The sequence below is a fragment of the Dunckerocampus dactyliophorus genome, chromosome 3, assembly GCF_027744805.1.
Source record: "Dunckerocampus dactyliophorus isolate RoL2022-P2 chromosome 3, RoL_Ddac_1.1, whole genome shotgun sequence".
NCBI classification, from domain to species: Eukaryota; Metazoa; Chordata; class Actinopteri; order Syngnathiformes; family Syngnathidae; genus Dunckerocampus; species Dunckerocampus dactyliophorus.
The window spans coordinates 31,143,369-31,167,055 of record NC_072821.1 but is presented as its reverse complement, the minus strand read 5'-3'; the positions used below and the strand labels follow the sequence as shown (position 1 = coordinate 31,167,055).

The 23,687-nt window shown below is 37.6% G+C and overlaps 1 protein-coding gene across 2 annotated transcripts; it reads left to right on the top strand.

Annotated features, from left to right (window-relative positions):
* Nucleotides 1-903: 903 nt before the first annotated feature.
* znf408 (zinc finger protein 408) lies at nucleotides 904-23,243 on the top strand. Of its 2 annotated transcripts, XM_054771808.1 has the most exons (9): nucleotides 904-1,025; nucleotides 2,095-2,371; nucleotides 7,422-7,480; nucleotides 9,718-9,932; nucleotides 12,286-12,989; nucleotides 15,314-15,523; nucleotides 16,877-17,000; nucleotides 18,377-18,610; nucleotides 21,246-23,243. In XM_054771808.1, exons 1-9 carry the CDS (start codon nucleotides 1,006-1,008, stop codon nucleotides 21,866-21,868), a joined length of 2,466 nt encoding a protein of 821 aa, XP_054627783.1. In that variant the 5' UTR covers nucleotides 904-1,005; the 3' UTR covers nucleotides 21,869-23,243. The 2 variants fall into 2 exon arrangements, with proteins under 2 accessions (XP_054627783.1, XP_054627784.1); XM_054771809.1 differs by lacking the exon at nucleotides 18,377-18,610.
* Nucleotides 23,244-23,687: the final 444 nt, after the last annotated feature.

Sequence of the window (23,687 nt, the reverse complement as noted above, 5' to 3'; positions counted from 1 at the left end):
GCTGATTTTTTCATTTGATATTTAAACATATGTTTTCTTTATTATTTAAACTCTGTGCTACTAAAATGACATTATTTTTCCTCATAATATTACGAGTTTATTCTCATAAAATTGCGACTTTTTTTCTCATTACACCACAACTTTTTTCTCTTAAAATTTTGACTTTATTCTCCTAAACAGCTACAAATTCCTGGGTGTTCACCTTAACAACAAACTGGACTGGTCCGTCAACACCCACGCCCTCTACAAGAAGGGCCAGAGTCGCCTCCACCTGCTGAGGAGACTAAGGTCCTTTGGTGTGTGGATAAATAAAGTACAAATACAAATACAAATAAAATTACAGCTGATTTTTTTATTTCTTGTTTTTTTTAAGTTTTCTTGTTCAATTATATACTTAGAATGTGCCGGGACACCAAAAACACAGCCGTGAGCAGCAAAAGGTCCCCGGGCCACACTTTGGATACCCCTGACTTTGATAGTGTCTCAATCCGCACAATTAGCATTTTGAGTGCCTTTTAAGTGTGTCACGCTGAGTACGACGAAATGCAGCACCCTGCCCTACAAAACGCAAAGGCTAGAGGAGGCCCTCGGCACCCTGTAGATATCAAACTTGTCTGTGCCTCTCCTTGCCTACAGTGTATGTAACTACAGCTAATAAACTGCTGCATTGTTTACAGTCTGCCAGTAGATGTCGTTGTTGTTCCTGAGAATGAAGCCCCAAAAGCTTCCAATGTTTTTGTACACAGTTAGACAAAAAGGATCAAAGCGGAGCTTCACCTGCCCATTTTGTCATGTCTGGAGACCGTGTAAGTATTTTCGTGTTTAGTAAATACATAAAATAATCACAAAACGACGGTTCAGTATGGGCAGAACGCAAAACTGGTGAACACAATTCCAGTCGGTCCAGTACTTCGGAGGACTTCCGGTTGGGTTTTTCTCGCTGGATGACGAAAGCTTTTCCAGAGTTTACAGCGGAAGAAATTGAACGCGTAGACATAATTTGCTATGAAAGACGACAAACACAAGTATGTACACAATATTTTTCACTTTATCAAAATGACGGAAGTATGTATCTTTGACTTTCTATGTCAAGTTAGCTAAGCGTCTAACAGAGTCGACGCTTGCAATTATTTAGCCCATCAATATAAATTATATACGTGATTTTTATACATTATCACCAAGTATGTAAAAATTAACAAATAAAGCACAACATAAAGGTGTTACTTTACATACGCTTACCATGCTTGCGGAGCCGTGTTGGGAGTTGTTGGCCAGAAATGCCCTTGCCCTGCGTTACATGGAGGTGCATTTTACTGTATTTCATTGTGTTACCATTTGTATTGATTTCCGTTCAAAGTGCTAGAGGAGTGATTCTGTTGTTTTCCAAGTATATTAACACGTAAAAACGTATTTCTCCAAACCTGTTTTTTAAAATTTAAAGGACTATGAAACTGTCTATTGAGCTATAATTTTATATATGTATTTGCAGTGCATATTCATGGGCATTTCTGTCAATATGCCAGAATTAGCCAAAAGGCAGTTTTTTTTAATCCGTAGTCCCTCGTCCTAATCCCATTTACTAAGTATGTATAACATCTAATAATGAGAACACAATGAGCCAACAATCAATAACAGCATACCAAGACACAAACACATACATGACAGGATATCAACAACAGCAGTACCAGTCAGTCTGTAGTTAGTGTTGGCTGTTCTGATTGTCAATAAGCCATTTCTTTAACTGGATCTTGAATGTATGATATGTGTTTTGATTTCTATTGGCTATGGGCGTGAGGTTCCACTCAGTGGCAGCTTGGATGGAGAAAGTTGTTTGTCCAAATACACTTTTTCTAAATGGAATAATGCAATCTCCCCTCTTAGTGCCTCTATGTTCGGTTGTAGACAAACTGTTGAAGAAGAGGAGATAATAAACCGTTGCGTCATGACTTAAGGCAAGGGTGTTCAACGTGCAGCCCATGGGTCATTTTCTGAACCAAATGATCTCTATTTGTATCACATTTTTTTCCACAGTGAATTGTTTAATTAAGTAACATTTTGTAAATGCATTTTTGTAACTTTGACTATTTCTTACAGAGTGATGGCCTGCCTTTCCTCACCCATTCCGTCTGCTCTTGCCTCATTTCTCTCCACTTTACTGCCCCGGGGCTTCGCTGTGGGACCTTCAGTGTCCTGTGAAGGACGGCTTGGACTGTGGTGGGTCGGTCCATCATTGCAGGCTGGATGCCTGCTGGGGAGGGAGGGTGACGCGGAATGGGTAGGAAAGTTTCAGACGGGAATGCTCCCTCATCAGGACCTCATCATGACATTGGAGTCCAACACAGACATTGTGCACAGCACAGTAGAAGAAAAGGTATTTTGCACGCATGTAACATTATCAAGACATTTTATTTGTATTTGAAGTACATATAAATTCATTTCTTCATTCAGCAGAGCATAAAAAATATCATTTTACAGCTTTTTACTTGCTGCTAAATGTAGCAACAGCTGGCTTTTACTCTTTATAATAGTGACAAGCACCTTCCAGCCCACGTATGCCCCTGCTCCTTCAGGAGGAGGCGAGTACTGCAGCACCCCCGTGTATGACACTTATCTGTATTTTATTGTTCGATTAGCGAAAATAATGACGTCACACTTACATTAAAGACATCACACGGGCACCTCATGCACTAAGCCGAGAAGAAACACTTAAGGTAGCCTCATCTGAACCTCCGTGCACTGTATTTGATCAGGAAATGTGCAAATTCAGCAGGTTTTACTTTAGAAAATGTTAAAAATGTCTGTGGAGGCATACAGAACATACATATATAGTACAGTTCAATGAACAAATATTAATATTTCTTTTATTATTATTTTTTATGCTTCATGGCCGCACATCACTGACTCAGACCTATTATTAGATCATTCTGATGAACGCTCATGATTTATTACCCAACTCACGAGACAAGACGATGCACGAGATTTGGTCCACGAGACGAGACAAGATTTTAACATGAATCTTAAGAAAAGTATGACTGGACAAACTTTTTTATTTAACTGCATCACAAAACAGTGCATATGTGTTTTTTAAAATGTTTATTATCCCAGAAATTGACCCCAAGCGATATATTTTTTTTAAATTACGACCGACTAAACCACTAATGTTATGAATATATATATATATATATATATATATATATATATATATATATATATATATATATATATATAATAATAATAATAATAATATATCATAATAATGCTACATTTCCTATATTAGGTCATCTTTCAATGTAAAGTTGTGGAACTGGCGTTTGACATGTATTTTCTCACAGGCAATTCGTATTGTCTGTCAAACCTTTGCAGCATTTCTTGAAATGGTGGCTTTTCAATTGTATTACAGAGCAGCAATTATTTTGCGATGGCTTTCGGTGAACGTACACAATTTGTACCTTCACAGAATTGTTTCGTTTGTATTTACTTTGCTGACCAAACATCTCATTGAGTGTTGACTGTCGGGACGAAGGCTCTGCATCTCAGTGTGTATTTTTTTTTCCGAGATGGGAAAACTGAGTCGGGTGGATATGTTTGAGGTGGGCAAGTTTGTGCAAATAAATTTGGCATACTACTGGCTCGCTTGTGTTTATGGGCTCACCTTGCTCATTGTTAATATTCCCACATGAGAGCTGTGGCGTTTGGCTTTGCAAGCATCTTTTTCCCTCTTAACTTCTACTACGTTACCTTGCATTGCTCCTCACGAAGACCCACTCTTCTGCTGTGTGTGTATGCTAGCCCCCCCCGTCCACTCCCCCCACTCTGTTCATCGTTGTTCTATGAAGTGTCTGGGTGCTGAACCAATGCACAGAGTGAACTCTCTTCCTGTCTGTTTGGACGCGAGAGACAAGGAAAACAGGCACGCACATGGCAATACTTGGAGGCCTGGAAAATGAAGTTCATTTTCATTTGTTGTGTGCTTCATTCATTTATTTATTATTGTGAGACAGTTTCTTTTTTTTTTTTAAAGAGAAATCATCTGAAGTTTTAATCTCACAAGATTTCTAAAAAATATTTGGGTGCTTATAATTTAACGATTGCAGCTTTTGCAGGATTTACGGTAGTCTTGTATTGATCTGCGCAACTGTCAGGCAGAGTTTCTGGTCATTACGTGTAATAAATGTATTCACACAGGACATACACAGACCAGTTGCATGCATTGTAACTCTTCCCACATATCAAATGAATCATATACTGTAGCATTGTTTATTCAAAGCAGTTTTGCGAGTGGGTGTGGACGAGGCAGGCAAGTAGACGGGAGAGAAACAGAAGTTGCAGAAGGCAAGTCCAAGCTAAACACATAATTTTGTGATTTAAAACAAGAAAATGGCAAAGAAAAACAGGGTTTTATGTTGTTCAGTTGTTCATATAGAGTCAGGTGTTCGCAGACGTCACTCTAGTTTGTGTATACTGCATTTAATGTTTTGCTCTTTTAGAAGTGGGCATACTGTATATAAAACAGCTCTGTTTCCGCATCATAATGGCTTTGTATGAGAGTAATATCATTCATATTAAATGTACAGCGGATTAGCAGTTAGCGTACGCCCCATATTTTTTTAGTCTATGTCAAAAATCATCATTCATAGTTAAATGGCGAATTTAGCCGCCCTATTTTGCACATCAGCTGTCTTTGTCTTTATTGTAAATCATCTCCGCAATGTTTTTCCTCATTTTGCTGAAAAATTTACTGTATTTTAGTTTATTTTAGCATTTTCAGGCCTTCTTCAAAGCACTTTATTTTTCCCCAAACTTTATTTAACATACAGTAAATTTAAGGAATGTTATACCAGCTTTGGCGTAAAAATCACACGGAATTTATTTTTATCTATATTTACTTTTATATTATATTTTATTTATTAGAATGCGCTTCGGTCTTTGCTGTTTTTTTCCCATTTTTGGTGTTTTTAAATTTTTTTAATTTTCCAAATATTTAAACTTTCTTCTCAAATAATCTTTGTCTATTTTCTTCTCCTAATGTTATGATTTTATTCCCAGAATATTATTTGTTTTCCCAACCAAATTTTCCATCTTTATTTTATTTTGTTTGTTTCTCATAATATTCCATCTATCCATCCATCCATTTTGTATGCCGCTTGTCCTCACTAGGGTTGTGGGGGTACCACGGACTGGTTGCCAGCCAATCGCAGGGCTCTCATAAAATCAGGACTTAAAAGGAAATTTATTTTTCTTTAATATTTCAACTCTGTGCTACTAAAATGGCATTATTTTTCTTCATAATATTCTGAGTTTATTCTAATTGTGACTTTTTTCTCGTTAGAATACGACTTTTTTCTCTACATATTTTGACTTTATTGCCTTAAAATTACGTCTGTTTTTTCCATTTCTGCTGTTATTTTTTTCCAGCTATTTCAACTTTCTTCTTGTAAAGTTCCTTGTAATTATGACTTTATTCCTCTTATATTTTGACTTTATTCTCGTAACTTTTTCCACAACCTAATTTTCCAAAAATTTGTTTGTTTCTCATTATATTACAAATTTGAAAAAAATATATTTTTTTCTTTAATATTTCAACTTTATGCTACTGAAGTGATGTTATTTTTCCTCATAATATTAAGATTATTCTCAGTAAAAATTACAACTTTTTCTCACTTTTTTAATAATAATATTAAATAATAATAATTACAATAATATTTTGACTTTATCCTTGAAAAATTACTGATTTTGTCATTTTTGCTGTTGTTTTTTTTTCTTGTTAAATTATATTTTTAAAATGTGCTGCGGCCACTGAAAAAAAAAATAGCCACAAATGGTTCCCAGGCCGTACTTTGGACACCCCTGCTTTAGACCATATGTGGATCAGAGAAAATTCCAAATACTATACATTCAAACTTGAACCCATTTCTTGTTTTTAAAAATAATTGAAGATGTGCAGTATGTTGTATAATCATTCCACGATGGGGGGGGGGGGGGGGGGGGGGGGGGGGGGGGGGGGACAGTTCATATGAATAATTAAAATCTCCAAATGAATATGACATTCATGCTCATGGTGAGTGCAATATAAATTTCCGACCACGTCTGTGTTTCTTCCAGTTGTGTGATGTGGTTTGACAATGCTAAAGTGGAAGCACACATATCTCATTCCATTCACTCAACATCAGCTTTATAATTCTTCATCATGATTTCACACCCACCTGCAGCAATGTCCTGACTTTGAAACTATTATGTCTTAATGGGAAAGTATTGAATGCATGATAAACCTTTTGTTAATTAAGATAATGCCTGCTGGGTAGATAATAAGTCAATCCTTTTCCTTCCCCTAAATCATTCTTCCAGAACAAAATAAGAAAGAGCAGGTGAAATTTGCATAGATAAAAAAGATGCACGTTAAAGAATGGACTCAAAGAGTTTGACGTCATCGTATAATTTCCATAATTGGCCATGACGCATGATGCGTATGTAATTTTTATGAATGCCGTGGGAGACAAGAAATGAGCAATGTGTGCAAAATAATCATAATCATAATATAATAGTCGTAATATTACGAATATACACACACACTCCTGATGAAAATCTTAAGACCAGTTGAAAAATTGCTAGAATTTGCATTTTGCACATTTGGATCTTAATGAGGTTTTAAATTGAGCTACAATATACAAAAACAAGAAGGGGGAGTGAGACAAAAAGCATTTTGAAAAAGTAATTTATTGAAAACAAAAAAAGCATGCCCAAACCTATTTTTGAGGTGATTAATAAGAACGGTGAAGCTACTCATTACTGAGTCCTACTGAGAACATTTTTTCTTCTGGTTTGGAGAGTTTTTTATTATTTTTTGAGCAATGGTCTTAAACTTTCGATCAGCTGGTAAACAGCCTATTTCAGTTTAATTGTTGTTTTCAATAAATTACTTTTTCAAAGTGCTTTTTGTCTCACTCCCCCTTCTTGCTTTTGCATATTGTAGCTCTACTTAAAACCTCATTAAGATCCAAATGTGCAAAATGCAAATTCTAGCAATTTTTCAACTGGTCTTAAGAATTTGATTGATCAGGAGCGTATGTGTGAGATATATATATATATATATATATATATATATATATATATATATATATATATATATATATATATATATATATATATATATATATATATATATATATATATATATATATATATATATATATATATATATATACACACACAGTTTATATAGGTATAGGATGCTACATTGGACTTATTTTCAGTCAACACAAACCAGAATAGTAGGCACCAAACAACCACTCAAACCACACTCATTTATTACCTTTGGTCTGCACTGGTGGCGTCTGAGAGTGATTGTACTTTATGGGAGTTGTGGGAAGAATATACGCATTTCCAGGTGACACACGCATGCTTTGTTTTGTTGTGTTTTTAAGGCACCAGTGGGGTCAGCAGAGATGAATGAAATTCAACTGCACAAATCTGTCTGGATCAGGTGGGTTGATTTGCTTTAAGGTATTATGGGCGTAATATCAGTGTTTCCCACACGTCAGTGCTTCTCAAATAGTGGGGCGGGCCAACTTCGTGACTTTGTCGCTATATTTAGCGAGTATTCAGACCCGTCTATTCATACCCGTCTGGTCTTATTGGCATGCATTTGGAGACGACATGAAAGCACATGTTGCTCTTTTCAGTGAGCAGCGGGTGCTGCTGTGGGGCCCTCGCCCATCTAAAAGCACTCAAGCACCCTTGCTTGTGACATTAAAACAAACACAAAAGGAAGCCACAGAGGAAAGTTTATTTATATTTGTAAGCATGTTTGTTTAGCTTTCTACGTTTTTTGTCTCCCACAGCTTCCATAACCATTACATGCACAGCGTGCATCATGGCCAATTATGCAAATTGGACGATAATGTCATTGACAACCAAATAATTTGTTTATATCCCAATTGCTTTCCTTTTCTGCTGGATACGCAGCGTTTATACCTGCGTCAGGTTGTGCACTGATGATGAAGTGATTAAGAAATAGGAATTTTTTAGTCAGGTGATAGAACTAAGTACAGTTGCAGCTTTCGTTGGAAAATATTTGGACACCCCTGCCTTAGAGCCACGGTTTTCACTTCTGAGCTGCCGCTAGTTTTTTTCATGCTTTGTTAATAGTAGTGATGTCATGATACTTGGTTAAGACAAATCTACAGGTGCAGATTGTCAAATCCTTTGTTTGAGTCGTTCTTACCTCCAGGTGTGCACAAATTACAGTTGAATCAAAATTTTAAAAGATAGATGTCAAAAATTATCTGGTATCGGATATCAGTATTGAGAAGAAGGAAGTTATCGGCATTGGCTTGAAAAAAAATAAAGTGCATCCCAAATAATGATGATAATAACATTAAGGCAAGCAGACCTCTGGCATCAGAATAGCATCGGTATCATCAGACACCCAAATTCAGGTATCGGATGGAATCGGAAGTGAAAAAATGTGGATCGGTGCGTCCCTAATGCACACATCCCTCGTGTTTTGAGGGTTTCATATCTGAGTCCCTTAGTGCATCGAGCTGCTTACACTTTCTGTTTCATGCAGGTTCTCACAACCGGACCTATGGGCACTCACTTAATATCCTCATATACCCTAACACAGGGTGTCCAAAGTGCGGCCCGGGGGCAATTTGCGGTCCGCGGGTTGTTTTTTATTGGTCCGTGGCACATTCTAAAAATATAATTTAACAACAACATAAAAAAACACACACACAGCAAACTGAAAAAAATAGAGCAAAAATGCAGAATGTGAAGACAAAAAGCTGAAATGTTGATACTAATAACTAATAACACCACAAAGCTTTGGCCTGAAATGTGTTTTTACTAAAAGTTTGCTCAGAAAATTATGACATTCTACCAAAAAAGTTTGATTTTTTTTTTTTATTTTTTACAAAAAAAGTAAAAAAAAAAATAGCAAACTTTTTTACCAAAAGATTACACAAACAAAAAAATTGAAAGAAAATTCTGACTTTTTGCCAAAAAAGTATGATTTTTTCAAAACCAAAAAGTGAAAATGTTTTTACATAAAATATTTTTTATGTTTATGTTTAAGTTGAACCAGAAAAATGACACAAACAAGAAATTTAAATTTGTTTTTACAAAAAAGAAGAAAAAAAAGTACAAAAAAATAGTAAAACTTTTTTTTTTTTTTACAAAAATTTGATTTTTTAAAAAACGATAAAAGTACAAAATGTCTCACCAAAAAATTACACAAACAAAGAATTGACAAAAAAAAGTGATATTTTGCCAAAATGTTTTTTATTTCCAAAAACCCCACATTTTTTAAAACAAAAACAGCACACCATTTTTATTATGTTGTTTTGTTGTATTCAAAAAATATGTAAAAATATCAGTGTGGCCTCCTGCATCTTTTCATTTTTCAGTGTGTGGCCCTCGGTGGAAAGGTTTGGACACCCCTGCCTAACACGAGGCACATAAAAATTGTTGTGCGTATGGCACCAGGTGGATACACAGGGTAATTATGTATGCCATCCAGTCAAAGAGCATTTTATTGTTCTGCCTGTCACTAAACATTGCTGGCATACAGTAGATAGATGAAGAAAGATGCATTATTGGTTGTGAATATATAATATTTTTTGGAGCAATTAAGTGAAATTTGATGATTTAGCGCAACACACCTAATGTGGTTGGGAATCACTGCTCTAACAAGCAATCTGTTGCTTTTGTCTCCCCCAGTTTTGCCTGCCAGGTGCAAAGCAAAGCGCTGTGCAATGTGGCAGTGCAATGTACGTGTGCGGAGATATGTGTGGGTGAGTGTGTGAGTGTGTGTCTGCGCGTGTGTCAGGATATCCAGCCAGGAACAGAGCTGCTGCTGGCTGGTGAAACTGCAAGAAAAAGTGACGCAAGAGACAGAACAGATGCACAGGACATCTCTGGAGGTCAACAGAGAGGTAACTGAACACCAAGGAGCTGAATATAAATGCATACGGTGAAAATACTGTAGCTTCAACTGCACTCAAACTTATTCGACTCTCGTAGTAAATTATTTATGTGCAAAGTTTACAAGCATGGGGTAGTTTGCAGTAAACCAACAAAACAGAAATGATTGCTCAACACATTTAAAATGGTTCCTAGGGAGTATAGTCTATACCAGGGGTGTCCAAAGTGAGGCCCAGGGGCCTGCGGCACCATCTAAAAATATTTAAACAAACATTAAACATTTAAAAATAAAAAACCTTAAAAAAACAATCCCAGATAAAAAGGTCAAATCTGATGTCATTTTTCAAGAATAAAGTCAAAATATGAAGAGAAAAAAGTTGTAATTTTATGACAATAACGTTGTAACATAATGAAGACGCAATTTTAGTAGCATAAAGTTGAAATATTAAAGAAATATTTTGATAAAGGTATAAATATAGGATAAATATATTGTTAAAGGTGTATGTTGTGAAAAACAAGCAAAAAAATGAATAAAGTTGTCATTTTTAGAAAATTAGGTTGCAGAGGAAGTCATAATATCATGAGAATAAAGTCAAAATATTATGGGAATGAAGTCATAATTATGAGAAGAAAATTTACAAGAACAAATTTGAAATAGCTAGAAAATAAATAAAACAGTAGAAATGAGCAAAGAAATGAGCTGGGCAGGAGTTTCGAAAGTGTGGGCTGAGGGCCATTGTCTTTTTATTGGCCCGTGGCACAGTATTGGGAAATGTAGGAAGTAATGACAGGTTAAATATAATTTAACAAGAAAACTTAAAAATCAGCAGTAATTTTATAAAAATAAAGTCAAAATATTAAAAGAAAAATGTCATATTCTAATGATAAAAAAGTTAAAATTTTACAAGAATAAACTCGTAATATGAGAAATACAAAACATTTTAGTAGAATAGAGTTTAAATATTGAAGAAAAAAGTGTCTTTTTAATTTGTAATATTATGAGAAACAAACAACAAAATAAGGTTGTAATTTTTGGAAAATTATTTTGGGAAAAAGTTGCAACATTATTGGAATAAAGTCAAAATATTATGGAAATAAAGTCATGATACTATTTGAAGAATGTTTACGAAAATTATTTAAGCAGAAAGTTAAAATATTTGGAGAACAGCAAAAATGTGAAAAAAATACCAAAGTTGATGCTAAAAATACACTTTCGCACTTATATCACAAAGCTGAGATGCAGTTTTTTCTTGAAATATATATAACTTGTTAGCATATCTACATGCGTTGCTTTACAAAATATCAAAGCGGCTCTTGCATCCTTTCATTTTTCACCATGTGGCCCGCTGTGTGATAGGCTATATTCCCCAGTCTCTATTCAGAGTAACTTGCTGCTTAAAATTACAGTTGATGCTGAGTTAGGAAGAAAGTCCTACATAAAAGCCCTGGATAAGATACATGACAAAGGCCTAAGACTTGTACTTTGACCTTTTATACTTCGTTCATTTTAGTACAATCCTCAGTTGTCAAAGTCCCCCAACGTCACTTCCTGCTCACCCTCCCACTCAGCTCCCCCAGCACAGCAACACACTCAAGCACGAGTCTTATGTATGTCTTAAATGGCTTATTTTCTCTTATTATGTCTACTATATTGGGTAATACGAGTGTAAAGGTGACTATAGGGGTGTTATTTCATGTCTAGAGGGCTCTAAGAATGTTAAAACCTGTATTTAAAAGGTCATGAACAGGTTTTCTATGCTGTAACTCCAAAAATATTCCATTTATAAATAAGGAATCCTACTTTGTGGAGATTCACTTATCACGGTCCGTCTGGAACCAATAAACCGTGATAAACGAGGAATTACTGTACGTACATGCAAAAGCATCATGGCCAATTATGCAAATTAGACAATGAAGTCATTACAGCACCCTAAACCCACCATTACCACAAATAGATTTCAGTCCTGTGGGCAATACTGATCCAACATAACAATAATCTTTTGTATTGTTAGTTAATGGTGTGAACGTAATGAATACCCTGTCAAGTGTAGAACAGAATGCATGACAACATATCATATCAGTCCTCAGATGTCATATAAAAAATGCCATCTCAAGGCTGTGGTCCTCAGACCAATCTGAGTGCTTTGATTTAATGCCATGGCATCGTTTTCACATCCTTGTTGCTCTGTCAACTCAGGTTTTGTAAACGCACACATTTGGTTCTTTGACTGCCTTTAAAGACAACTGACACGTTAAAACTGTATTTTTTTTGCCGCAGAGTAACTTTGTCTCTCGTCATTCACACAATAATGTCCCATTATTTGCGTTTTACAGTCAATTAAAAATGTCACTCTGCATTTTCAGATAATGCTGTGAACGTCAAAAGGGATGCGGAAGTGGCTGTGATCAACCTACACACTGCTGAGGAAGATGAAGAAGTACAGAACCAGCAGAAGGATGAGGAAGGATGGAATGAACGCCCTAAGATTCCATCTCAGAGAAGTCCAAGCATTGAGAGACGGGAGGAGAGTAGCAACTTGACAGCTAAAGTGGCCGCTGCTGTTACGACAATAGACGGACACCTCGACGGTGTCACGGCCGCTGTGGACACCGTGTCACAGTCCAGCTCTGTATACAGGCAGAGGAACTTTGGTGGTCCAGCGCCTTCTGTCCGGTGTAGCTCTCGACTGGCTGCTAAACCAAGACGATTTCACTGTCTGAACAGCCGTGCTAAGCAACAACCTGTTGACCCAGACCCAGACAGACATACGGATGGGCTGAAGGAGAATCTTACAGAGGCTGCCAAGTCCTCTGCAGATGCGGCGGTTTCCATGGCAACATCACATTCTGATGCTGCAGCTGTCGGAGCGGTAAACGCGACAGCTGAAGCTCCCACTTGGCAGCCGGCGGTGAGAGAGAGGCGTTACAGGTGTTCCATCTGTGGTAAAATGTTCTACCAGATTGGCCACTTAAAGAAACATCAGTTCAGTCACACAGCAGAGAAGCCCTTCACCTGCCAGGAGTGCGGCAAAAACTACACCTCTGCGGAGAGCTTCAAGGCTCACCAGGTAGATGTAGAAGCTGATACATTTTAATGTACTGAATTTGATGTTTTGGAATTTAAAAAAACGCAACATCTGTCCGATGCAGTTTTATAAAACGGACATAATGGTCACACAATTTAGAAAGGAATTCCTCAAAATAGAAATAAATATTGTAAAGTGTTGGATAAGGGAAGAAGCTTCTGGCTGCTTTGGTGCCTTTAAGAGCAGGGATGTAATAGCCCATCTTCGTGATGCATAGGCCTAGAAGCGTTGCATTTGCACATTTACTACATACCTAACTGCACACCCCACACCAATATATAATACAATACTAATCAAAATTTTAAGACCAGTTGAAAAAGTGCAAGATTTTACATTTAGCTGTGTTGAATCTCGAGGTTCTAAGTAGAGCTCAAAATGAACTGCAGCATTGTCCTGTTGAAAAAGCCAGTTATTACTTCAGTCAGGAGGGATGCCCCCTGCAACATCTCCACATAGCCAGCTGCCGTTTGACGCCTCTGCACAAACTGAAGCTCCATTGTTCCACTGAAGGAAAAAGCACCCCAGATCATGATGGCGCCCCCACTACTATGCCGTGTAGAAAACATTTTTGTCATCTTCCACCTTTCAATGTCCCATGTTTGGTGCTCTCGTGCAAATTCCAAACGGGCAATTTTGTGGCATTGAAGGAGATGAGGCCTTTGAACTTTGTTTTTTCTTCATAAAAAGCCTTCTCTCGCAGATGCTGTCTGATGGTTATTGGACTGCACTTGGCACCAGCAACAGCATTTGGGTTGAGGATCATCCCGTGTCTTAACAGACAGCCAATCGGATCCTCCGGCTCAGGGCCGGTGACAATTTTTGGGTCTACCACTTGACTTTTTTTGTGTCATAAACCTCAGGATCTTTGAAGAAGTTTCAAATGACTGTCTTACTGCGTCCAACTTCAGCAGCAATAGCACGCTGCCAGAGGCCTTGCTTATGCAGCTTAAAAATCCCACCGCGTTCAAAGAGAAAGCTTTTTTGCCAAAAAGGCCGTGGTCTTCAAAACTTTTGATCAGCTGATGAATAGCCTATTTCATTTTAATGCTTGTCTGCAATAAATTGCTTAGTCAAAAATTCTTTTGTCACTCACATTTTTTTCTTTTTGCATTTTGAAGCTCTACCTACAACCGCCTTAAAATCCAACAGTGCAAAATGTAAATTCTGGTTTTAAAATTTTGATAAGGAGTGTAGTTCATTGAGCCATTTTTATGCTTGACAACATTTAGATTAAAAAAAAGTCTTTTTTTTTTTTTACTAATAGTAGGCAGTATTCAGCCGGAAACTGCATGATTTATTAATTAAAATACTGTATTTATGAAGGTGAGGGAGTACTGCAGTGGTTGTCAATTATTTATTATATGTTAGAAACTGATAATATCTATTTATCTGAACTGCACAGACTAAACTGAAACCAGTGAATGCAACAAAATGGAGCGCAGTGACGCATGCAAGCGTATTCAAGAGTCAAGTTAGTACGACAAAGTCATACATGTTGGCAGGTCAGCACTAATATTGAGAGTCCTCCCGGTCAGTTCACCGGGCCCGCCCCACTATTTCAGAAGCGCAGGATTACTATATATTGATGAACAGAGGCGTTATATTGTGCGACCAAGACAGTTGTGGTATGAGTGTATGAGGCGAGTTTCGATGCCATCTACTGCACAGAGCTGTAACGATGAACTGTACAATTGCAATGTGTTTGTGAGCGAGTGGAAAACAGAACGTGCCAAATCTAAGGAAAAACAATGTAGCACCAACTCTATCTCTGGCGATATAGTCGATCCATAATAGTGTTTTATACATAATATTTGTAGTATAAACTGTAAACTGGATGCTGGTCCAATTCTGTCTATTTCTCTGTTTTCCTGGTGATGTCTTCTGAAACATTGATTGCCTTCAGGGTTGTTATTGTCCTGGTTTGGACAGCTAAATGGGCTGCCAAACAAAGGCTACATCACCAGTGGCTTTTTTTAAGATGCTGTGTGGGTTTTGTCCCTTGATGACCACATGCTTAGTCATCAAATGGAGTACCCAGTGAACAATTGCAGTTGAGATGATACCACATAGGTACAATCTGCGCAATTTATTTACAGTCTATATAACATCATCATATAGTGAATGAGGCACAGCTTAGGGTTCAAATCTGTGGTCTCACTAGGAAACTGTCCAGCTGCTGTCGGGAATGTATCCCAAAAGCTTTGATGTTGCATTGGATCTTATTAACACATTTCTTCCCTACTACTGTGCGTGGTTTGTATACTGTATATACTGCTGTCAACGATAATGGTTTCATGTTTCTCTAGCTGAGCCACCGTGGGGAGCGTCCGTTTTCCTGTCCTCACTGTGAGAAGACCTATGGCCTGAAGCGAGATCTGAAAGAGCACTTGGTCCTCCACACAGGAAAGAAGCCGTACGTGTGTGAGCACTGTGGTAAGGCCTTTGCACGTCGGCCCTCCCTGCGCATCCACCGCCTTCTCCACTGCAGCAGATTGATTTACTCACAGCCTCCGAAGGTAGGTTGTGGATTTTTCTCACATGAGTTGACACTTTTGAATTTGTGTTTTTTTCACTCAATAATTAGGAAGATAATTGCTCTTGTCTTCTCTTCCGCTATTATTATTAATAGGTTATTGTTTAATCTACATTCAGCATTTATTTTTTACTTATACGTAAGCTTTTACTCCAGTATTTACTATACATGACTATAAGTCACTCCGGTAGAACTTGAATTAGTCTACAAATGGCGAATGAGGAGGAACAAAACATAAACAGGTCGCACTGGACTATGTCACATTTGTTTCTAAATACATCCGGATATACTGCAAACGCAAAACGGCTAACGGAGACCCTGGAAACCTGGGGGCTTGGTTAAGGAGCTCCCACTTTACCAAACAGCGCAGCGCAACGATGAAGGACGCACACAAAATGTGCTTTCACTGCTGTTTGATTGCCTGGTTTTCACCTATTTCATGTCTTTATGCAGCACATTGCACACTCACACAAGTGCAGCAAATCACTTCAACGGCCTGCACCGTTATTCGTGTTAATCTGCTAAACGTTGCACAAAGATACTGAGTTTGTATGTGGCCATATTTGATATGTCCAGCCCAAGCATCATAGCGCAAGTGATGCACACTGCCTCCAGATCACGTGGTTGCAAACCAGCAACCATCTATTGTGCGAAATAATACTTGTTGAATTGTGCAAACATGTGTTGTACTTCGCTGTAACTTGTTAAGCATGCATGAAACATATTAATCATCATCATTTCCAGTGTTGGGAGTAATGGCAGTAGTAGTCTAATTAGATGCACTGATATCTACATCAACCATCTGGATGTGGCGTCGGTCACAATTGTTCACCACTACTACACAGGAAGCTAAATACTGTAGCTAGTCAATGAGTGTTGTGGTTGCTCACTCAGGAAAACACTGCCCCCTTTGTACCCTTTGTAGAGAATTGCACGTCACAAGCTCAGCCCTCAGCCATAATCTCATGAAACATTTCTCAACGGCACACGCGACGGCTGCAAAGCTGAATCCCAATTCAAAAAAAGAGTAGCGCTTATTACATTTATTCATTTTTAGGAGTAGTTCAGTCACTAATTTAATTACTTTTTTGGGAAAGTAACTATAACTACTTATTCTTTTTAAAGTAATTTGCCCAACTCTGATCATTGCAGACGTGGTTTCTAATATAATGTGTTTAAGTCCCCGTGCAGCTTAGACATAATGTTGAAATCTTTCATGCACCATCTCTAAATTTCGATTCCAGTCATGGATTTTCCCTGAAGTGTAGTTTCAACACTAAGACTATAAAAAGTTGGGGGGGCGGTAAAAAAGCAAATGTGGATTTTTCTCTCTCAGTTGCAGTGTACCCTCTGCCCGAAGCTGCTGGCAAACTCTGGTTCTCTGAGGAATCACATGAAGCTTCACACAGGAGAGAAACCTCACATCTGTCAGCACTGTGGGAAAAGTTTCAGTCAGAAAGGTAACATTGAAAGCTGACGTCTCATCCTGGAGAATCAGCAATGTCTTTTGTGTGTAAAGTAAAGTAATGAAGCGGCATGGCTCAGGCGGTGGAGGCTGAAGATTGCTGGTTCAAGTCTCTGTCCTCCCGTGACCATGTTGAAGTATCCTTGGGCAAGATACTGAACCTCCAGTTGTTCCTGATGCTGCGCCATCAGTAGGTGAATGTGGAAACAAAGCGCTCTGAGTAGCTTGAAGGTAGAAAAGCACTATAAAATACAAGTCATAGTCATTTAATACAAGTCATTTACCAAGAAGTAATACGATTGGATGATATAAATCAACGGTGTCCAAACATTTCCCAGGGAGGACCACAAATAAGAAATGAAAGGGCCACTTTATGTAAAACATAATCATTCAACTCACTTATTGGTTCATATAACGCACACAAACAGCGAACACCTCCATAATTGTCTCCTTTCTTCTTGTCGAGGCAGGACCTAAAACTGTGCTCTCCGTGCTGGACAGGCGGGGTTTAAATCATGATGTGTTCAAGGGCACCGTGTAACTTTGAATGGGTATAATACGTATTAATATACTCAATATGTGGATTCAACTTAAACAATGATGTGGGTTCTTTGAACGCAAGCGGCCATTTCCATTAATAAAAAGGCTTAAGTGTGATTCAAATATTCTGCTACTATTAAAGAGACAAGTGACCTTCTATCATTAGTATCAACTTCGCTGTTTGCTCTTTTTTTTCCATTTTACTGTTGTTTTTTTAATTTTTGCAAATATTTCAACTTTAGAACAAATCTTATGACTTTATTCCCATAATATTATGATCAGGTTGGGGAAAAACTTAGAACATGATGGGAATGAAACTATTACGACTTTAAAAAAAAAATACAAATTTTTCTTTAACATTTGAACTCTATACTACTAAAATTATTATAAGTTATTATAAGTTAAAATTTTTCCTCATAATATTTCGAGTTTATTCTCTTAAAATTGACGTTTAGAATACAACTTTTTTCTTAATATTTTGACTTTATTCTCATCAAATTACAGGGTTTTTTTTCCATTTCTACTGTTGTTTTTTACTTCAACTTTCTTTTTGTAAGTTCTTTTCTTGTGATAATTGCTTTTAATATAATAATATTTAATTTAATATAATATATTCCCATAATATTGTATTCTCGTAGCATTTTCTTTAACCTAATTTTCCAAAAATTACAACTGCCTTCATTATTTTTTTTTGTCTCTCATAATATTATGACTTAAAAAAAAAATAAGAGTATGAGCCCCTAAAGAAAGTCCAATATGTTTCATGCAAAATGACAGCATCCACCACCAGCATCTCTGAGCATCTCTATTGTTTCCCTGCGTCTGTTTCAGGGAACCTTGATAGCCATTTGAGAATTCACAACGGAGAGAGGCCATTTCCCTGCCCCGAATGTGACCAGAGTTTTTCTCAGAAAGCTGAACTTTGTCGCCACATGCTTTCACACACCGGGGGCGGTTTCCTCTGTAGCTACTGTGGAAAATCCTTGAGGGACCCACACACCCTCAAATCCCACGAAAGATTGCATAGCGGTGACAGGCCCCATTGTTGCTCTGTCTGTGGAAAAGGTTAGTACCATCTAAAGATAGAGAAAAACAAGCACAGTAGCAGAACTCGCAGTTAATACCTTTTTCAGTCTATCTTTTTTGGGTCCAAATTGTACTATACATAGCAGCGCTGACTTAAACAGGTTCTACCTTTCATGTAAAGCTGAGAGAAATTCCTGCGTATGTGTAACATGTAGCTGTATTCATATTCCATCAACTTAATCCAAATTAACTTTAACATTTCTCATGCTGGCTAATTCCCCTCCAGCCATGCTTGCTTATCTCGCTAAGTGGGCTGCAGATGTTTGGTGTCACACACGGATTGGAAAGCTCAGAACGGATGATTAGCAGGCTGTCTGCATAAACATCCACGCTGTGTAATCAGACAAAAACCTGTTTCTATGGAGAGAAGTCTGATTACAGTCAATATTGATATTTTAGGTTTGACTCACTGAATTCAAATGCGTGTAAGGTTTCGATAAAAAGCACCAGAAATGTAGTGAGGGGATAAAATCATTTTCTTCACAGTAATCCCTTGTTTATTGCAGTTAATTGGTTGCATATCCGACCATGACAAGTGAATTTTCGCAAACTAGGATTCCTTATTTATAAATGGAATATTTTTGTAGTTACAGCATAGAAAACCTGTTTATGACCTCTATCTCTGTCACGCTCTCTCTCTCTCTCTCTCTCCCTATATATATAATTATTATTATTATTAGAGCCCTCTAGACATAAAATAACACCCCTATAGTCGCCTTTAGACTCCTATTATCCAATATAGTAGACAGAATAAGGGAAAATAAGACATTAAAGACATGGACTCCATGGATGCCAAGTGTGGTGCAAGAAGTTCAGTTTTGTTTTGGCATGGGTTACAGCCACAACAGTAGCTGGTGCTATTATTAGGATTTTATTAGGGATTATTGTGCCTGTTGTGAGATAATTCAAACCTGTCATAAAAACCTGTTGTTGGGGTGCTCAAGACTGATGCTTCTGAGTCTCACCCGACATTACAGTAACATTACTGACCCCTAGTGACCAGTGTAGGATACTACCTATCATCACTTTGAATCCATCGTCTGAATGTTTTATATTTGTATTTTACTTCATTTAGCCATTTTTATGCTTGCAAATGCTTTATTTAGGCAAATAATACGTAAAATGTATAAAATATGCATAATGAATATATTTTTATGGTGGTGTGTACACTGTGTACCATTTTATCTTCGCATTTTTACAGAATAAAGAAGTATATATAAAAATATTAAAGTCAAAGTACCGTCGTCCTTCGTTTATCGAGGTTGATTGGTTCTTGACCCAACTGCGATAACTGAATCTCTGCGTATGATTCAGAATTAAGAAATGCAATATTTTCATTGTCTAATTAGGGTTTGTATCATTATTAGACATGAGATAACATCCCTATAGTCACCTTTACACTTGTATTACCTAATATAGTAGACATAATGATAGAAATAAAATAATAAGCTATCTTAGACATAAATAAGATAAGGTAAGATAAACTCACATGTTGACAGTGAACGTCCTGGTGGCTATTGTCTCATCAATGTAACATTACTGACACCTAGAGGCCAGTGTAGGATACTACTCTACTGTCGCTGTTTGTGGTTAAAGAGATACTCCCGATGCACCTCAATGGTTTTATTAACAAGCAGAGAACACATGCAGTGAACGCTCACACAGGAGCTGCTGTCGGCCACTCTCTACACTGCTAACCTACTGCTAGCACTCAGCTAACATTCAACTCCAGCCATCTGACGGCACACACATCACTTCCCAGGCCCTGCTTCTAAAGGCGCACACAGCAAGTCACAGATACTCTATTACGCTTCATATGACGACTTTTAAATGCCTTATATCAGTATTTTTGTTCATTTAGCCATTTTTATGTATGAAAAATGCTTAATTTAGGCCATGAATACATATAATTTGCGTAGTCCATTTTTTTTACTAATAAAAGACAATATTCAACCACGAAACAGCGATCATTTATTAATTAAATAATTTTTGAAAAATCGCAATAGAGTGAGGGCGCAATGTGTGAATCGCGATGTGGCGAGGGACGACTGTACTGCAAATGTTGATAATGATACAATACAAAGTAAGCGCAAAGCCCATATTGCGGATACCAATATTAAATAATTTTGCCTTTTAATTTGTTGATCAAGATTAAGATCACAATAAAACACAGGACAAAGACTTTGGGCAAACGCAAAAAAAAAAAATTATTAAGAATTAAATAAGAATTACAATATCGACAAAATAACAACACAATAACAAGAACAAAACTATGCGAAAATAAACCAAGAAGAGAACAGAAAAATACCGATCTCATTGTGGTAGTATGGAGTCGATACTGATATTACCCTGCCTGTTGACGTTCCAACCATAGCATGTGGTGCACGTGGTTAGCAGTTAGCACGTCTGCCTCACAGCAAGATGATTCTGGGTAGGCATCTTGGCTCCAGCTTACCTGGATCCCTGGAAAATAAGTGAATGGATGAGTACAGCATTTACATCTGAGCTAGCAAAATGCAAACATCGCTGACACCACCAACACCCGTCAGCATCTTGTGACCCTCAAAGGCCTTCCCTGGATGAAAAGAGCGTTTGTTGTTGTTTTTTTGACTAGGCTACACAATGGCCACCAAACTGAGGAGGCACATCAAATCTTCTCACGGGTCAGAGAAGCCACACAGCTGTCACTGCGGTGCCTCCTACACCCTCAGACAAAGTTTACTGAGGCACCAAGCGCAGCACCAATCACACGGGGAAACACAGGAGGAGCTGGAGGAAGGGCAAAGACGGGAGACAAAACCAGCTATGAAAGAATTAGCAGCAGCAAGTTCCACTCACCCAAAGCCAATCAAAGGCAGACCCAAGAAAAATTCAATCCCTCAAGGAGCCGGGGATGAAAGAATGAAAGGGAAGAAGGATGAAAATGACGGCCGGAAGGTGGTGAGAAGATTCGAAACTTTAACGGCTGACGGAGGAGACGAAGAGGCTTCAAACGACACCCAGCACATGGTCTATGTTCACACGGACCGTGCATCGACACCCAGCTATGGACCCCTGCTCCTCACGTCAGACAGCTTGCATCCAGGAACAGGACAGGAGCTGGTGGAGGTGGTGATATCAGACGGTGCAGAGCAATGCATTGTGGTCCAAGGGCAGGAGACTGCAGAAGAGCTGATGATTGTTCAGGAGGAGGAACTCTGCTCTGTGGCGCAAACAGTTGAAATAAACACGTGGTAGCCTCACGTCACTGTCATGAGCCACTCAAAGTATCACTTTATTAAGTATGTGGATACAATAAAAACATACCTGTTTAATCAATGTCACTTTTAATGCGTGACAGGACGCCTGGACGCGACCCGGTGTGTAGAAACCTATCAAACAGCTGTAATTTAACACCAAAATTTCATTTTTCTGTTCACAAATAGACTGAAAGTCATATGTGTGTATTTAGTTAGTGAGTGGCTGACGCAGCAGCTGCGATCTGCAAGCTAGACATCGTTATTGTCTTTATTAAACAACACCACTGTCTAGAATACCATATTTCCCAATCATATCATATCATTATAGTTGCACATTACTAACAGACACATAATCTCCGGGGCAGAACCGTATTAAAAACGATTCCGTAACACAAAGCGTCCGGTATCATTCACAGTAAGTATCACAACAAGCTCAGCTCAATGAATGATGGCGGCCACTAGGTGTCGCCAAAAAAACCCAACCACCAAGCCACTTTAACTCAAAGGAAGCACATGTTAAATGAAATACACTACAAGTATATATTTTTCTAGTTACTGTAGTTAGCGTTCTGTCTCGAGACCCCTCTGTTACTCTCACTGGGACAGGCTTAGTGCGAGTTTAATGTTGGCTATTGCTTGCTCAGTTAAAGATTCCGTACACAACATTTTTGAAGAGGAGGCCACAAAATATGGTCCTAGATAGAGACGTCCGGCTTAGTCCAAGCGTGATGCCAATGTGGGTTGGCGTTTCTCCCCTTTCTGAGCCTTTTCTGATGACTAATGACACTCCCACGGTGATGGCTTTTCTTCTGTTTGACGCACCGCCATCAGAAGAGTCTGCCTTACGCTTAGCAGACATAATGAAGAGCACAAAGATAACGAAAGAACAAAAGCAATGTTCGCGCAGCAACGTAGTCTTCCGCCAATCGCACGTAACCAGTTCTCGAGGGAGTCTCGTGTTTATGAACAAAACCGCTTAGGTGGAAACCAAGTAAACCGGAGACCCCTGGAAATGTATAATCACCCCATTATTGATCTTCATTGATATGACTGTAAATGTTTATGATCATTATAATTCATAGGAATAAAACACAAAGACTAAAATCAGGAATGTTCAAACTTTTTCCAGAAGGGCAAGGGCCCCTTTCATATTTTGGTAAACAACACATGTAGACATGCTAAGAAGTTATACTTGTACACAGCATACAGTATTATTAGTATCAGCTTTGGTCCTTGCGTTTTTCTTCCACATTTTTGATGTTCTTGTTTTTTTTTCTCCAAATATTTCAACTTTCTTCTGAAATAGTCTTTGGAAATGTTCTTCTCGTAATATTATGATTTTATTTCCATAATATTTTGACTTTATTCCCATATCTTTTTCCCCAATCCAATGTCCAATAAAGTACTACCTTATTTGGATTTCTTTGTTTATCATATTACGATTAAAATAACATATTTTTCTTGAATATTTCAACTCTATTCTACTAAAATATTATCCTCATAATATTACGAGTGTATTGTCATAAAACTGCAACTTTTTATTGTTAGAATATGACTTTTTCTTATTAATGTTGTTCCTCTTAATGTTTTGACTTCATTGTCATAAAATTACAGCTGTTTTTTTTTTCATTTTTGCTGCTTTTGTTTTTTTTCCTCATAATTATGACTTCATTCCCATATTCAGACTTTATTCTCGTAATATTATGGCTTTTTCTGCAACCTAATTTTCTAAAAATTAGAACTTAATTCATTGTTTTGTTTGTTTTTTCATAATATTACAACTTTAACAAAATATCTTTATTTAATATTTCATCTTT